Source organism: Canis aureus, chromosome 19, assembly GCF_053574225.1.
Source record: "Canis aureus isolate CA01 chromosome 19, VMU_Caureus_v.1.0, whole genome shotgun sequence".
Classification (NCBI taxonomy): domain Eukaryota; kingdom Metazoa; phylum Chordata; class Mammalia; order Carnivora; family Canidae; genus Canis; species Canis aureus.
This window is the reverse complement of record NC_135629.1, coordinates 33,507,935-33,525,878: the sequence shown is the minus strand read 5'-3', so window position 1 is coordinate 33,525,878 and position 17,944 is coordinate 33,507,935. Positions and strand designations below refer to the sequence as shown.

The window sequence follows — 17,944 nt, the reverse complement described above, 5'->3', positions numbered from 1 at the left end:
TTTGACATTTGGAGAAAGGGTGCCAACTTGTTCTCCATGAGGGGAGGAAGAATGCAGGATCCTGCCAGAGCGAGTGGCTCCCTGCTGTACCAGAGGGAGCAGAGACAGGGAGGAGGCAGCCCTCAGACCTTAGAACCTACTAAGTAGCAGTGTCCCTTCAATGTGATTCCCAACTAATCTCCATTTGCCACCGACCAGGCCACGGATGGGGAAGTCGAGGCTGTGGAGGAGGCTCCGGTAAATGCATGTTCCCCTGGATTCAGGCCCTGGGTACACTTTTTTTTTTTTTTTCCTATTTGCGTTTCTGTGTTTACTCAGCCTTCATTTCAGAAAAGCTACAGCCTGCTTCTGGGGATTGCTTAAGCCCTCTGGGTGTCCTGGTCATTGGTTTGTCCCCCACTGATTGGTCCATCACAATGATCCCCGCTTCCTCTGTAATGAGACCCACCTGTGTCATCGTATGCGCTCCATGAATCTCCAGCCGTCATATCTGTGATCACGCTCAGTGTAGTTTGTCACCGCGGTTCAGAGGAACCTGGACTGTCTTCAGCCCTCCTGCTGACTCTCAAGGCCGCCCCTTGCACATTTGGTTTCTGTTCAGGGGGAAAACCACCTGCTGCTACTTTCTGCCACTTAAAATGCACCTTCTTTTCCAGGCCACAAGCAACTAAACCTTTCCAGGTGGAGCCTCTTGGGACTCACAGACATTGCTGTCTCTCACTTTTCCACTTTCCCATGAGCACTGCTGGGAATTTTACAAGCAAAATGCCTAGTGACTTTTTAGCAATTGGTCAGCATGACTTCTCCAATCCTTCAGGCTCTGCTCTGGCCCTGGGGCCAGTTAGACAAAGCCCATCCTCCATGGATGGACAGCCACATTCCCAAATCCTGGCTGCACTGACTTGCAAAATTCCCAGTTGCTCTGCCCTCTGTTGCTTCACTGGCCCACATTGTTGTCCACTTTCCCCAGTGACAACTGCTTCCTGTTTTTAGGTAACCGAAGAGGCTTATGTCCCAGTGAGTGACATGAACGGCCTGGGGTTCAAGCCTTTTGACTTGGTCATTCCGTTTGCGGTCAGGAAAGGAGAAATCACTGGTAAGCACTGTCATGAAAGCCACCTTGTTCTCCCTGGATTGTACCAGCTTTCCAGAACAGTGCCTGGGAGGTGGTTCCACTTGTCCCTAATACCTGGGGTCCTGAACCCAGCATCCCTTGTTCTTGCTGTAGGAGATTGGTCCAAGAGCCCCTGAGATTGCAGAATGTTCTCTGTACATTATGTGATGTCTCTGAAGGGGGTGATTGATTTATAACTTGTTTACATCCTGGAGAAGGCCGGGGCTTCTCTCCAGGTTAAGAACGGCTGTATTAGATCCCTCTTGACTGTCAGGTTCCTGTCCTGCCTTTCTTCCTGCCTTGTCTTATTCTTGCACCTTTCCAGATGTGACATTGACACTAAAGTCTATATTGTGCAAGACTTTCTTTCTCTCCGAGCCTCCTTTTAATGTCTGTTTCTCTTTGAGTTGACATTCTGCTAATGCTACTGGCCTTGTGGTCTTTTCTAGTTAGTACAAAAGTAGATAACTTTTGACTTGAGTTGCCTGCTGCATTTTGTGGAGGAAAAGGAAACAGAACAAAGGCAAACATGTCTCTTTTCCTGTTGTGGATCGTGGATGCTTTAGGCAGCCATGAGTGCTCTTGCATCTGAAGGCCACCTGCGCCTTGGCACTCAGCTTCTCCAGGGCAAGTCGCTGGGGGGGCTCATTGCCCTGTCTCCCTGTGCTCTAACAGGAGAGGTCCATATGCCTTCTGGGAAGACAGCTACACCTGAGATTGTGGACAACAAGGACGGCACGGTCACCGTCAGATACGCCCCCACTGAGGTTGGGCTGCATGAGATGCACATCAGATACATGGGCGGCCACATCCCTGGTGAGTCAGGCTTGGCACCTGGGGCAGTGTGCCCTGCAAGATGACGGGACGTGGGGCCTGAACATCTGGGAGGTTTGCAGAGACGTTCAGCTAGCTGACGTGCAGGAAACAATTCTTGGTGGCAGGATTGGGAATGCTGTGTGTCCCTCTGAAACCAAAAAGCCTGTGACCCCAGCAGAACCAGCTACTTTCCAGAAGGGATGGTACGGCTGAGCATCCTGGGTCACAGTTCAGCCCTTAGGTCCATGATTATTTATCTTTGTCACTATGCCTAGTGTGGCCAAAGGGTGAACTGGGAGAAAATGTGAGGCACATCGAGGGACTTTCCAGCCTGGCCTGCAGAGCCCTGTGTGGCGTGGGGTTTTGGGGTGGGAGGAGGAAAGGACAAGCTGCCTTATGTTCACACTGCCCTTGACAAGGAAATCCAGCTCAGATTTCATGTCCATCAACCAGCACAGTGTTATACTTGTTCTTAAAAAAAAAAATGTTCAAATAGTTCTCTGTTTTTTAATTTAATATTTTGAGTGAACAACATACCCACATAGTGTAAAAAATGATATGGGGAAAGGTTTCCTTCCTGTCTATATCACCCACCTGACCTCTCCTTGAACTTGACTGCTGTTAATTTTTTATGTTGGATTTCAGAATATTTTTAAGACCCTACAAACAAAGGGGAAATACAGAGTCTTAAGCCCTTTCCCATTTGTACATTAATAGTAGCATACTCTACACATCATTCTGAGGTTGTCCTTTGCAGTCTAATGGTGTATCCAGGTGGGCTTTGCATGTCCAAATGATAGAGCATGTTTGTGGTGTCCCGCTGTTTGGATGAACTGTGATATATTCCCCCATTTCCCTGATTGGAGGACATTTAGGCTCTCCCCTACCTTTTGCTGCAGTGAACAGCCTTTATATCCATCATCTCACACTCATGAAGGTATAGCTGTGAGATTTAGTTCCCAGGGCAGGAATTGTAGGCCACAGGTAGAGACATCTGTCATTCCAATAGGTCTTGCCAAATTGCCTTTCAGTGGGGCACCCCCAGTTCATACAACCACCATCAGGAAAGACAAGCACCCGCTTTTCCACCAGTTTTGGATCTTTGCAAGACTGACATTTCAAAAAAAAAAAACAAACAAACCAAAACTGTATCTTACTGTGGCTTTGTTTGTATTTCTCTTATGAATGAGATTATGCAACTTTCTATATGTTTAAGTACTATTTGATTTCTGTGAACTGAGCGCTTGTTTCCTTGGCCAGGTTTTTCTATTGGGTTATTACCCTTTGTTCATATCAGTTTCTGAGAGCAAATTAACTATTGGAGAGATTAGCTCTTTGTGATAAAAGTTGCAAATATTTCTCCCAGTTCAGTATTTGCTGTAGTTTATGCACTTCTGCGTGTATAATATTTGTTTAAAGTGAAAATACATTATCTGCTTTTATCTAAATATTGTAAAGATGCAGATACAGAGAAAGTAAAAAATGTCTTTCTCCTCTTTCCCTTTTACTTCCACTCCTTGGGTGTGTGTCTTTCCAGATGTTTCTCTCTGTGCCTGAAAAACATGCATATAATTTTGTTCTGTTTTTTCTTCAAAGAAATGAGATAATGCAATTAATGTTATATAGCAGCTTGTCTTTTTCTGTGGCACATTATGAATAATCTCTGAAGTTAATACAGATCTCCCTCATTGCGTTTGTTTTTTTTTTTTTTTTTTTGAGAGAGAGAGAGAGAGAGCGCACAAGTAAGGGAGGAGGGGCAGAGGGAGAGGGAGAGAAAATCTCAAACAGGCTCCATGCTCAGTGTGGCGCTGGACGCAGGGTTTTGATCTCACCACTCTGGGATCATGACCTGAGCTGAAATCAAAAGTCGGACACTTAACTGAGCCACCCAGGTGCCCCCCCCCCATCATTGTTTTTGTTTTTTTGGTTTTTTGGTTTTTTGTTTTTTTGGTTTTTTTTAAGATTTTACCTATTTATTCATGAGAGACACACAGAGGCAGAGACACAGGCAGAGGGAGGAGCAGGCCCCAGGCAGGGAGCCCAGTGTGGGACTTGATCTCAGATCCTGGGATCAGCCCTGAGCCAAAGGCAGACGCTCAACTGCTGAGCCACTCAGGCATCCCTCCATCATTGTTTTTAATGACCTGCGAGTAGACCATTGTTTACTTAACTGGCTCCCTATTGTTGGACACTGGAGTCTTTTTCTAATTTGGATCTGCATGCTATGGAAATAGAAGACCTTGCACAGAGCTGAGAGCAGGGTGGGGAGAAAGGACCACTGTGGGATAGATTACGAGGGGCCTCATAGAGCCTTACATTTTGAAAGGCACAGCAAATGGCCTTCACAAAAGACCTTTCCAGTTGTGTTCCCTCCAGTAGTGGGTCATGTCTCCACATGGTCAGATGTTTCCTCCTTATTGGTCAAGTGGAGCAGCACTGTCCTACCTGAGCCCCCTTCTATTCTGGAGCAACCCTTGGGATTGTTTTTCTTGTGCAGTACGAGTAGACCCCTTGGATATCGCAGCATGGTGAGCTCTACAGGAGTCTCCTTCTGATTTCTGCCCCTGCATAGGAGACACCACGCCTACCTGCTGTTAGGTGACTATTAAGACACTGGTTGTTCAAGGGATGCATTCCCCCGTCAGTGAGTCCCCCTCGATTTTGTGTTCTTTGCCAACACAGAAAGCCCACTCCAGTTCTACGTGAACTACCCGAACAGTGGGAGCGTTTCTGCATATGGTCCAGGCCTGGTATACGGAGTGGCCAACAAAACTGCCACCTTCACCATCGTCACTGAGGATGCAGGAGAAGGTACCGTGTGTTTTATGTGATTTTATGCTTCTGGCCTTAAGTTTGGAGAGTTAAGTAGATACAGTTCCAGAGCAGCTTTTAAAAATAAGACAGCTGAATGATAGCATTTGTCTTTTCTTTTCTCATAAATCTCTTAGGTAGAGCTGCTCTGTCTTTACCCAAAACAGAATTTTTGAAGTCCTTTGTATTCTGATGAAAATCAGATCAATGCTATGAAATATTTTATGAGACTTGCTTGAAATTCAAACATGTTTTTAGTAGATGATGCTTTTTCTTTTCTTTTTTTGCATATGTACGTATATCTAGAGGACTACATAAGCTACTGCCCATTCCAGATAAAGCTCTATACCTATGCCCATAGTTGTCCTGGAGACTTCTATATTTGTGATTCTTTTTTTTTTAAGATTTTATTTTTAAGTAATCACACCTAATGCAGGCTCAAACTCACAACCCCAAGATCGATAGTTGCATGCTCCACTGACTAAACCAGCCAGGCACCCCTAAATTTGTGGTTCTTATGGGACTTTCATGATGGCAGTCAGTGCCCCACCAGCAGGGACAGTCTTTATGTGACCCTCCCATATGTGTGATTGATGTGCCATCCCTTTCATGTCCCATGTATCCCGAAGAATAGAGAAAAGTTCAGGGTCACTCCTAGTGAAGAATTCAGATGGTGGAAAGTCTTTCCACTGGGCAGGTTTACCATGTAAATTGCTTTGTTCTGACATGCTCCTTGCCTGAGCTTATGTGGCATGTAATAGTCTATTGTTCCTGGCATTGGGATCGCCCTAGATGAGGTGTTATCCCTGTTGAAACAAGAAAACACTCTCTCACTAAAGGCTCTCCCTTTTCCCTCCCGTCCCCAGGTGGCCTAGACTTGGCTATTGAGGGACCCTCAAAGGCCGAAATCAGCTGCATCGACAACAAAGATGGAACATGCACAGTGACCTATCTCCCCACCCTGCCAGGCGACTACAGCATTCTGGTCAAGTACAATGACAAGCACATCCCCGGCAGCCCCTTCACAGCCAAGATCACAGGTAGGGTTACCTGGCTTGTGGGGGGTGCTTCCTAGGGGAAGGTATGGCTCCCCCAACAGCCCCTCTCCCCATCAGACCAGTGGCAGCAGGCTCTGCATCTAAGTGTAGGTTTCATGCAGACTCCTTGGGGGAGTCTGTGGGGTGCAAAGTCAACTTTGGGCTGGCCTAATTCTTCCCTTAGCTGGTAATCCAAGGAAAAGGAAGCAACAACCATTCAGAGGGTACCTTTTTGTGTGCCAATCTGACTCCAGCAGCCAATAGTAGGCCCTCAGGTAGCGGCATTCAGATACCTTTTACAGGAGTACATGAACTCAAAGATGCCCTTCAGCATCACTACTAGATAGATTTCCTTGCTATTTATGGTTGGAAAACCTGACGGTGGGAGAGGTAGTGGCTTGGCCAAGTTCATGGGTAGGTATTCTGGGACTCCTATCCAGGTTATCTGATTCAAAGCCCACACTCCTAATGTCTCTGGTGCTTGCTGTGTTCATATTACACTGTCAATAGATTATATGGGAATTTGAAAGGCAAGGTTTTTGTCCTGGACTGTGAAGCAGTCAGCAGTCCCATGTGGAGCAGGAGGTGTATGCGCTTGAGGAACACCCCAGGTGATGGCAGGCAGGTGACAGGTGCCTCCCGCTGGCAAAGTCTCCTTTGAAAAGTGATCCAAGAGAAGACCCCAGTCTCCTGCCAGTTCCCAGTCTTCCCTTTAACCAGACAGAAATAGCCAGCACTCATTGTTAGTTAGTCCTGCTCATTGTCCCAGATGGGTTTTTTTTCTCTTAACTTTGAGTCATTCATCCTTATGTGCTCCTCTGTGACTGGCATGTGGTGTGAGGGCTCCTGGGAGCTGAGGAGACCACATGTAATAGGAGCTGCCCGGGGGGGATGTTTCCCAGACGATAGCAGACGGTGCTCTCAGGTCAAGCTAGGCTCTGCCGCCGACTTCCTGCTCGACATCAGCGAGACGGACCTGAGCACCCTGACAGCCAGCATCAAGGCACCATCCGGCCGCGACGAACCCTGTCTCCTCAAGAGGCTGCCCAACAACCACATCGGTGAGCCTGGGCTGCCTTCCTAGCCGGAGCTGGGTGGGAGATGGGCCTTCCTCCTGTCCTGAGGACCTGTAGCACCTCAGAGAGCCCGAGTTTCTCCATTGCAGTGTTGGCCCCCCAGCTTGGACACTCTGGGCTGCTGGAAAGTTTTCGTCCTTGGGTGTGTGTCTCCCTCCTGTTTCCTCTCCTTCATCCTGTCCCCCCTCCCCCCACCCCTCCTTACAAACCCCAATCTGTGCTCTGATGCAGGCATCTCCTTCATCCCCCGGGAGGTGGGTGAACACCTGGTCAGCATCAAGAAGAATGGCAACCACGTGGCCAACAGCCCCGTGTCCATCATGGTGGTCCAGTCTGAGATTGGCGATGCGCGCAGAGCCAAAGTCTATGGCCGTGGCCTCTCAGAGGGCAGGACTTTCGAGATGTCTGAGTTCATCGTGGACACCAGGGATGCAGGTCTGTGGGGGAAGGCTCACAGGAATGGTCTTCTTGTTGCTTGGGCTGCTTTGTCTTTTCATCCTACCACCTCCCGTTACTTTCTGAGCATCCTTCAAGCTGTAGGTCCTTGAACCTGCATTAGCATTTAGACCCCATGACCCTTAGTGAAGTAGGTATTATCTGCATTTCAAGATGAAGAAACTGAGGCTTACAGGAGTAAACAGCCTATCTGCTCCTGGCATTTGAATCCAGAGCCAAAACAAATCACAGATCTCTCTGTCATCATGTACGCTACACCACCGTCTGCAGCTTTCCAGGATCTCCTGGGCCTATCCCAAGCATAGGAGGTTGGGCCAGCTGGCCAAGGTCATGTCAGCTGAGTGGTGCTTTTGTGGAAATATGGAATCTCTCCCTGTTTCCTCTTTAAAATGGTTTGAATTGGATTGGGCCTCTTCAAGCTATGCCACATTGTTAGTATCTTCATCTTCTGCCTTCTTGAGTCATGGCCACAGTGGTGGCTTCCAGACAAAGTCTCAGTCCCAGGGCAGAGGGCTAGAAAATTTCTCATCTTGGTGGGCCGATGCTCCCTGTTGATTCTTTAGGTCATTAAACTTTTGAATTTTCTATCTTAATGATTCACTGGCTGGACATCTGAGGCATTTGGGGATAGTTTAAAAGTTCAAGTTCTCAGACCTGTAGCTGGTGATTAATACATGCCGTTCTTGGAGGCGTATGGCCAAGGTGTCTTCCTCAGTGGGTTCTGTAGGAGATAGGTGCTCCATGGGATGTTGATAGATATCTTTGAGAAAAGAATTCTGTGATCAAAGCCATACTTACCAGATTTTTTCACTACGGGATTTCTCAGAGCCTTTTAAACTGTTTCTCTGCCTGGGCCTCTTTAATAGGGGGCTGCCTATCGCTTCTGTCTTTGTGCCATCTGGAAATAGCAGTTTGAATTTCCAGAGCCAAACATCCTTTCTGCATGCATTGAGTTCCCCCTCCCCAATGAGTTGCAGTCCCATCAGCCCCGGGCTACCGTGTTGCAGGTTATGGTGGCATATCCTTGGCAGTGGAAGGCCCCAGCAAAGTGGACATCCAGACAGAGGACTTGGAAGATGGTACCTGCAAGGTCTCCTACTTCCCCACTGTGCCTGGGGTTTACATTGTCTCCACCAAGTTCGCTGATGAGCATGTACCTGGTGCGTCTGATCCCCTCCGCCCTCCCCATTTGATGCTTGGGTTTTCTATAAATGCTGTGCCCCTCAGCCTCTGGGCTGCTCATGAGGGCCTTCTCGGTTCTTGCAGGGAGCCCGTTTACTGTGAAGATCAGCGGGGAGGGAAGAGTCAAGGAGAGCATCACCCGCACCAGCCGGGCCCCATCTGTGGCCACTGTCGGGAGCATCTGTGACCTGAACCTGAAAATCCCAGGTGAGCCTGAGGAGCTTAGGGGTCAGGGCAGTGAGCACCATTGGAAACCAGGTCTGGGCATGACCTAGAACATACTAAGTGCTCTATGGGTAACTATTTTAAAGTAAGTAAGTAATTATTTATTTATATTTTTAGTACTCTTCTCACACAGCCCCATCCCAGAAAAACTACCTGCTACTTTTTTCCTCTTCCAAATGAAAATGGCTTTATTTTGTCACAAGGTGGGGAAGATAAGCTTTTAGATTTGAATTTACTATCTGTCAAATAGAGTCGTGTCAGTGAGAGAATGGCCCTGCTGATGCCTATTTGGAGGTATTTCAGAGATGTCAGCCCGATGGCATTGTTCCTTTTTTTTTATTTTTAAGATTTTATTTATTTATTTGAGAGAGCAACAGAGATAGAGATAGCGAGAGAGAGCACAGGCAGGAGAAGACGGAGCAGCAGGTTCCCCACTGAGCAGGGAGCCCAACCCTGGGATCATGACCTAAGCCAAAATCAAGTCAGACACCTACCTGACTGAGCCCCCCATGTGCCCCTCCACATCATATCTTTAATGACTACCTGAGATTCTGGTCCATGTCCTGATGCACCGTGCTTCATCGCATAGTCTCCATCCACGTAAGCTCACTTCCATCCCTGGGCTCTGGCAGCTGGTGCTCTGTAACATTCACCGCCGTGTCTGCAGGCTGGCTTCATGTCGGATGGATGCTGCAGGCTGGGATGGCAGGGCTGACGTGGTTCAAATGCTCCCCCACCTTGGCAGACCACCCTCGTGATAAAGGATCAGTGCCCATTTCTCCATTTCCCCACCAGCACTGGGCACTAGGTTTCGTTCTCACTTTGACCAATATGATGGAAAAATACGGTGTCCCGTTTTCAGTTTCGTTTCTCAGGTCACTGGTGACAGACTTTTTTCCTTTGCTTTACATTCCTCCTTTTGCGAATTATCTGTTTGTTTCCTGAGGAACTAGCGGGTCAGTTACTCTTCCTCCGAAGTCTCTCTAGCTCTTGGCTCCTCTTTGTTCTGATCAGATCCTTGGTGCCAGCTCACTCTGGGTGAGACTCACTTTTCCCCTCGTTACCTAAATGAGCCTCTGTCGTCAGTTAGAGTGGAGGACAGGCTCATCAGCTTCCGGATGTTCCTTTGGACCCAGGCCATGTGGGGCGACCCTCTCCTCAACTCCCCTTCCTTTCTCTGTCCTCAGGGCTCAAAGTCACGGCTGCTCAGCCCAGGTCGTGTAGGGCTGGCGAGTGCAGCTTCATGTGGCTCTAGGTGATGGCATTACTTGGTCACCCAGCATGCAGTGTGCCTGTCTCCACCACGTCAGTGTGGGCATGGTCACTGGCATGGCATGAGCACCTCAGGTGCAGCAGACGTGGTCTGCTTCCCGCTGTCGGTGACCTGAGGCATCACTCTTCTGAAAGCATGGCCTCTGGTATTTGACTTGCTCAAAGCTTTGCTCACGCATGGTTTCCCTTTGCAGTTGTGACCAACATGTGTTCACTTTTTTCTCTAAATGCATTTTGTCTTGTTGCCTAAAAGAAATGCCAGGGCTTGTCGAAAGTACAGGGTGACGTTTCTTAAATTCTCTGCCCTTACCTACCTATGGAAAAGAGCTCCTATAAGCATGATAGATGGGCACATGTCACCTTTGGCTTAGAAACATCTGGGCTATTGTAGTTTTTATTTACCTGCTGTCACTCTCAGTGACAGGCTCTGGTTTGAAACTGCTGTGTGGAATTAGCTCCAGCCAGGAAGATGGTAAAAGTACTCGGTGGGGCAGAAAGTGTCACTGTCCCTAGAATGTTCTCTCCACTGGGTAGCTGGAGGGGCCCTGCTGTATCTACGGTGGCCACAGCCACCCAGTGTTTGGGGGAGACAGGAAGGTCTCCCCTGAATGGGAGGAAGCCTGAGCACCCCATACCCGCTGGGCTGCACCTGCCTTACCCTCTGCTGCTTGTCCTGCATGGCCTTCTCTGCCTTGGTCCCTCACCCTAACCCTGCTCTCTTTCCCCCAAACTCTCCCCCACCCCTTTCAGAAATCGACAGCAGTGACATGTCGGCCCATGTCACCAGCCCTTCTGGCCGCGTGACCGAGGCAGAGATCGTGTCCGTGGGGAAGAACTCTCACTGTGTCCGGTTTGTGCCCCAGGAGATGGGTGTTCACACGGTCAGCGTCAAGTACCGTGGCCAGCATGTCACCGGCAGCCCCTTCCAGTTCACTGTGGGGCCTCTGGGTGAGGGGGGTGCCCACAAGGTCCGCGCAGGAGGCCCCGGCCTGGAGAGAGGAGAAGCAGGGGTCCCAGGTGAGTGTTCAGGCAGGCGTTTTACTTGAGAAGAACACGAGGAGCCTGGTGGTGTGAGCACCCGGTGTTCTTCACCCTGTTCCAGAAACAGACTCTCTGGGTGGATGGTTCTGATGGTGGTATTAAGGGGCATCCTTTCTTTTCTTTTCTTTTCTTTTCTTTTCTTTTCTTTTCTTTTCTTTTCTTTTCTTTTCTTTTCTTTTCTTTTCTTTTCTTTCTTTCTTTTCTTTCTTTCTATTTAAATTTAATTTAATGTTTTTTATAAATTTATTTTTTATTGGTGTTCAATTTGCCAACATATAGAATAACACCCAGTGCTCAGCCCATCAAGTGCCCCCCTCAGTGCCCATCACCCAGTCACCCCCACCTCCCACCCACCTCCCTTTCCACCACCCCTAGTTCGTTTCCCAGAGTTAGGAGTTTCTCATGTTCTGTCTCCCTTTCTGATATTTCCCACTCATTTTTTCTCCTTTCAAGGGGCATTCTTTAAAACAAGGCTTCTGTGGCTCCACATGTTTGGGAGTTGCTCACTTACCCAAAGCTAAACAAGTTTCTCACTGAGGGGCCCCTTGAAGCCTATAATGACTCTGTGAGCATCTAAGAGGGGAGCAGACTAATAAAGCTCCTCAGAGCATCCTGCAATGCTAACATTCGGTGGAACACACTAGAATTCTACAAAACCAATTGTAGGGTGGTTGCTGGTGGGGACAAAACAAAGCATTCTCATCTTTTTCTGCCTTGGTTGGATATATTCAGAGATGCCCGGTTTTGCATGAATTTCATGTTCTCATGGCTGATGCTTCCAAAACACTGATGATGCCTTCCCCTGGGGCTCTGCTTGGAGTTAAAGAGAGAAAAGGGAGCAACCATAACCCAGCATTGTGGGTGTGAGCAAGAAGAGAGCCTGTCCCAGGCTCAGTCACAAACCAGGTGTTTCTTTGCTTCAGCCGAATTCAGCATCTGGACCCGGGAGGCAGGCGCTGGCGGCTTGTCCATTGCTGTCGAGGGCCCCAGTAAGGCCGAGATTACGTTCGATGACCATAAAAATGGATCTTGTGGAGTGTCTTACATTGCCCAGGAGCCTGGTATGTAACCACCGGCCAACTGAGGACATGTTCCTTGTTGGGGGTGCTTAGGTTATAAGGAACAGAACCCTGGCAAGCTAGCTAGCTCTTGTAGAAAAGGAGTTTATCTGTAGGGGTGCATGGGAGTGCCTCCTAGAACTGCCACGGTAGGAAATCCAGTCAGGCCTCCAGGGGGCAGGAAGTCCTATTCTTTGGTCCTTCTCTCTTGGCCTCTCTGCTTCATGCTTTCATTCAGCCATGGTGTTCTTGCCACTAACCAGCCTTTCTGCCCATCCTTGGCCACTGGTTGTTGTGGCTGCTCTAGAAGAGTGGCCTCAGCATCTGTGCTCGCTCAAGCAGCAGCTCCTGACCTTCTGTGAGCCATGGACCCTTTTTGTCAGGATAATGTTTTGAAACATATATAATGCATTGGAGTATAAAGGAAATCAGTTATAATTAAATGTAGTTATCAAAATCTTCAGGGGAATGTGTAGCATAGTAACATATACACGTCTCCCTTAACATAAGAAGTCATAGCATTTGGTGATGGTCTGTTAACTACCTGTATTTCAAAGTAGTGGCGAGTGTAAATCATGTGTCAAGGCATATCTAAAACTGTAAAGTGACATGAAAATATCTGTGATCTTTGTTGGTGACAAAGTTACAAGGACTTCTAATGTGTACTTCTAGTGTTTCTTGTTGGCATTTCTAAAGAAAGGAAATGCTAAATTTCAACCTGAGGTTAGTGAAAGTGAGGATGTAATATTTTTTTCCAATTCAGCTTTCCTGGGTCTCCCGAATTCTGTACACAGGCCCTTGGGGAGGCCCTGTGGACCCAGATTAAGAATCTTGGCCTTTGGGCAGCCCGGGTGGCTCAGCGGTTTAGCACTGCCTTCAGTCCAGGGCATGATCCTGGAGACCCAGAATCGAGTCCCACATCGGGCTCCCTGCATGGAGCCTGCTTCTCCCTCTACCTGTGTCTCTGTCTCTGTCTCTGTCTCTCTGTCTCTCTCTCTGTCTCTTGTGAATAAATAAATAAAATCTTAAAAAAAAAAAAAAAAGAATCTTGGCCCTTGCCCAACTAAGGGAATCATATTGGCTCAACCTAGACTAAGTGACCTACCCTCAACCAACTGGCCTTTGCCACTGGGGAGGCAGGGTCTCTTGGAAGGCATTTCAGTCCTAGGAAAGAAGCAAGAGGCCACTCTGGAACCACCTTCCCAGAATATCTGAAATGATGGGACTTTCCTGCCTCCACAGGTAACTACGAGGTGTCTATCAAGTTCAACGATGAGCACATCCCCGAAAGTCCTTACCTGGTACCCGTCATCGCGCCCTCTGACGACGCCCGCCGCCTCACTGTTATGAGCCTTCAGGTGAGACGCAAGGAAACATCCATCTCCTTGGCCACAGGCCAACCAGTGAGACCCTGGACTCTTGAGGCCGCTTCAATCCTCCCTGCAGTGCCAAGGGCCCTATCCCAGTGTGACCACAGATGCTGCTAACTGTAGAGGAGCTTTCCCATGGCAGAGTCAAACACCACCCCCCCACACACACACCCCCGCCCCACGTTTAGGACAGGAGACACTTGAGGCAAGTGAAAACAGAGCCACAGTCAACAAAACACCTCAACGTTTGAGAACAAGGTTGTCTTTTAAATATTTATTCAAAAGGAACAAAGGAGGCCTGTTAATAATTGGTTAAGGGATAAGGAGGGCTTTCAAACAGAATGAACACAAGACCAACAGTCTGGTTACATTTTGCCTGCTATTGCAGGGTTTCTTTTCCTCAAGCTCCTTGGCGATTAATTTTGTGATGAGGACTTATTTAATAAGTGTGCAAGGCATTATGTAAGAACTTTATCAGTATTGCCTCATTAAATCCTTGCAAGAGCCTAGTGGGTAGGTTTCTCCTGACTTCATTTTAAAGATGGAAAAGCTGAGATACAGAGAGGTTATGGCTACCAGAAACCAGCTAATATGAGGCAGAGTGAGGGTCTCTATGGCCCCAGAACCCATGGTCTTAACTGTGGCCTCCTTAATCCCCACCCCGGCACTGTAGCAAGTGGTCACATCCCAACCTGTTGGGATGCCAGGAAATGCCACTTTTCTCCTAGTATAAATCAACTTTTGAGTTCAAGGTTGCATTAGAGCTTACAGCCAAACTAAGAACCACTAGGGATACCTTTGGATCTCTGCTCAGGACACTGAAAAGTAATTAGGTGTCTGAATCCTTTGCAGCCTAACACCAGAATCCCCAAATCTGATTTCTGATTAATGGAATTTCTCAGTAGCCTTCAGCTGCCCCCCAGTTCTTGAAAATACTGGATATAAACCCAATCCTGTATCTCAGGTTGGTCATCTCCTTGGCTCTAATTCCATGTCCTTGGTTTACACTGGAGATTCTAACCTTGCCTAAGGAGAATTGGTATTGCTGGAATAGTTGGTTGTTCCAGACATTAGGGAACCCAGACAGAACCCAAAGCAGAATCACAGTCAGCAGATTGAAGAGGCCTCATCTGGAGAGTACCAAGGGTGCTAACTGGTCGCTGTGGTGTTGATGTTTTTCTTGTGTTTCATTTAAAGGCTTCTTAACAGAAGTTCCTTTTGTGGCCAACTTAACTAAAACCTATGGAGGGAGATAAACCAGCATTTGTTGAGGGCAAAGAGCTGCCCTCATGCATCTCAAAGATTTCTTTCAGATCTTCTGAGGTGTTTATCTCCCTCTTGAGGATTTAGCAGCAAGCGGATTCAGGTAATGTAAATGGTTTTGTCCCCCAAAAACCTGGTTTGGGGAAATCCTCTCCAGAAGACTTTTCTGTAGAGTCCTCTCATTGCAGTTGGGTTGTAAATATTTGAATAAGCATGCGGCAGGCTGTGTATCTGTCACACTTTTGTAACCCACTGCCACAGTTGGAGGGACGAGTGTCAGCTTCGTCCTGTTTTTCCCCCAGATCACTTGGTGCTGAGTGATATGTAAATTATTTATCGGAGATTTGCTGGAGGCCTGCACGCCAACATCTGGTGCTGATTAGGAAAAGAGAGGCGTGTATTGTTTTGTCTTGCTTTTAAGACTTTTTAGAAAATTGAAGTCGGCTGGTATTTGGTGGAGGAGGGGATGGTGGGATGGGGGGGGCCATCTGGTAATCAGAGGTTCCTTAATTTTGTGCATAGTCCTCACCTCCCAGTCTGTAACCTCTAGTGCAGCACAGTGTAATAGGATGTTCTACAACAAGGGAAATGTCTCACATCTCCTCTGTGTGATATGATAGCCCCTGGCCACATGTGCCTATTGAGCACTTGAAATGTTGCTAGTGTAACTGAGGAACCAAAGCTTTAACTTTAATTGATTTAAATATAAAAAAATATATAGTCTCCTATGGCTAGTTACTACCAAATTAGGCAGTGCAGCTTTAGTGCCTTGCTAGGACTAGCAGCCTCGGCATCGCCTGGCAACTTATTAGAATCCTAGAATCCCAGGCTCCTCGCCCCCTGCCGTCAGACCCACTGGATCAGAATCTGCATTTTAACGAGACCCCCCACGTCCTTCAATCGCACATTGAGGTACCATTTGAGGAATGGTCGTCCAATCAAGTTTACCGCAAAACTGCTAACTTGTAAAATTTTGTGGCTCAGGACTGGCCAATTTTAAAATATCTTAAGCATCTAAACCTCTAATCCCCTTCTCCTGGAAGAGGCTGTAGTTTCCAGGGCAGAGCATGGAGGGTGAAACTGATCCAGTGAAGAGTGAAAGCTAATCTTCCTCCTGTTGTGTTCTTTTTGGGGGGAGGGGATGCAGATAACTTCTAAATGTGTGTTAATATTTAATGATAAGCTGGCCTTTGCGAGCCTTTCTGTGTATGGACCAGGCCCTGTGCTCAGTGCTTAGAATGCATCACTCATTTCATCCTCACACAGCAGCTGTCTGGTATAGATTCCATTATTGTGCCCATTTTACAGATGAGGAGACTGGGACTTGAAGGTTGAAACTTATTTGCATAGCTAGGAAATGATAGTCACCCCAAGTCCTGCTGACCCTTAACCATGTATGGTCCTTTATGAGTTTATTAATTGTCTCCATTCCTAGTCTCAAGATAAAAAATAGCAATGATAGAAAACTTTGTTCATGTTGGTGAGTACATGGTTTTGTCGGTCGCCAGGCTCTTCTTAAAAGGGGGCCCTTCCTTTTTTTGGCTGGGAAAGCAATGGGTTTCCTGGCTGTCCAGGTCTTGTTTGGGACATGGAAAGTATAGTTCTGTTGACCAGGATGTCTGTAAGTCTCCAAATCCAGTAACCATCTCTTCCAGCCGGAACCAAGTGCTAGACTACGCCGATGTGTGTCTCCACCACCATATATACAAAGCTAGAAGTGTGAAACAAGGCACCTGCTCTTCTGTTGTCAAATGTTATATGGATAAACATTCTGGGCCTTTTTTGCATGAGAACTGTCCCCTGGAGTCCTGGGGTCAGGTCAGTGTGTGCCACTGAGCAGTAACACCATGGGCCGTAACCTGTCCTAATGTATTAAATTCCCAGGAATCGGGATTAAAAGTTAACCAGCCAGCCTCCTTTGCTATAAGGTTGAATGGGGCAAAAGGCAAGATCGATGCAAAGGTGCACAGCCCCTCTGGAGCCGTGGAGGAGTGCCACGTGTCTGAGCTGGAGCCAGGTAAGCCAGAGGCCGGTGTGCAGGCCCCAGCATCTGCACCTCCCCAAGGAGCGTTTCTGCAAACGTGCACCTCCGTGGAGGGCTAGTCAGCCTCATCAAGGCCAGTGAGCCTTCAGATTCCCTTCTGCTGTTGTTGCCAGGCACTGTTTACAAATTAGGGTATAAACATCTGCTGGGGACAAGGAGACACTTTGGGATATAGCCTTCTTTTTTTTTTTTCTTTTTCTTTTTCTTTTCTTTCTTTTTTTAAAAGTAAATACTGCTTTATTTTCAGATTCCATTCACATTACATTCATTGTGATTTTTTTCTCATAGTTTAACAAAATCTTACAGATTTTTAGTATGTTGTTGACCTTATGGCATGAGTAAGTACTCTTTGACTTCACTTTACTCTGAGGGAAAAGTTAATTGATGATCATTCATAAATTTCAAAGAATCTGGGTCTCCAGGATGCTTAGTAGCCTAAGATTTTCCTGCCTGCTCCCTTGACATATGGAATCCTCTGACATCTATCAACTTTAAGGAGCCATTTTGCCAGTGAACCTTAAGTGTGAGACACTTGGGAGGACACGATGCCTGCCCTCAGAGAAGCTCAGAGTGGGGTGGGGAACCTGGTCAAAAGCCTGCAGTCCCCTGGGGAGGACCCCAGATGGTCACCAAGACCCCAGGGGAACAGAGAACCAAACGATAAAGGAACAGGAGAAAAAAATAGTTTCTGCCTTGATGAGGCCTGGACATTGAACGTGGGCCCCGATGCATGAGGAAGGGCCCTGTGATCACTGCCCTTATCGGGCATTTACTACGTGTCCTGTGATGTGTTCAGTGAAGGTGGACATCTGGAGAGGTACAACAGGCAGTCTGCATCCCAGGTGGGAGGGCTTCAAGGAGGAAGAGATAGTTGGGTGGTACATGACGGATGGCTATGGTTGGCGTCTGTTTCAGTGCACAGATTATCTTGGCACATGCCATGACCCACACACACTGTGAAAAACCTGGCTGTTGCCCTGGGGGGCTGTCACTAGCTTAGAGCTTTATTCAGAACCATTTCTTTTCCCTTCAAGTTGCCAAATAGGGAAACTGTGAGAAGTGAGCTTTTCACAAAGGAAATATTCTCCCGAGGCAGATATCACAGAAGATGAAACCTAGAATTTGAGATTTGGATGCATTTCCCAAAGGGTTGACAAGGGACACACAAATAGGCTCGTC

General features: G+C 47.5%; 1 protein-coding gene across 7 annotated transcripts in view; it reads left to right on the top strand.

Annotated features, from left to right (window-relative positions):
- FLNB (filamin B) overlaps positions 1-17,944 on the top strand; it is a 138,383-nt gene that overhangs the window by 111,675 nt on the left and 8,764 nt on the right. For 2 of the 7 annotated variants that reach the window (XM_077858362.1, XM_077858365.1), the window contains 13 exons: positions 199-237; positions 994-1,096; positions 1,790-1,930; positions 4,613-4,741; positions 5,608-5,781; positions 6,681-6,839; positions 7,086-7,289; positions 8,318-8,470; positions 8,577-8,699; positions 10,740-11,006; positions 11,954-12,091; positions 13,331-13,446; positions 16,606-16,738. In XM_077858362.1, coding sequence (XP_077714488.1) covers positions 199-237; positions 994-1,096; positions 1,790-1,930; positions 4,613-4,741; positions 5,608-5,781; positions 6,681-6,839; positions 7,086-7,289; positions 8,318-8,470; positions 8,577-8,699; positions 10,740-11,006; positions 11,954-12,091; positions 13,331-13,446; positions 16,606-16,738 — 1,879 coding nt within the window. Of the gene's footprint in view, positions 1-198; positions 271-993; positions 1,097-1,789; positions 1,931-4,612; positions 4,742-5,607; positions 5,782-6,680; positions 6,840-7,085; positions 7,290-8,317; positions 8,471-8,576; positions 8,700-10,739; positions 11,007-11,953; positions 12,092-13,330; positions 13,447-16,605; positions 16,739-17,944 lie in introns of all 7 variants that reach the window. The other 5 variants (XM_077858364.1, XM_077858361.1, XM_077858367.1 and 2 more) reach the window with 3 other exon arrangements.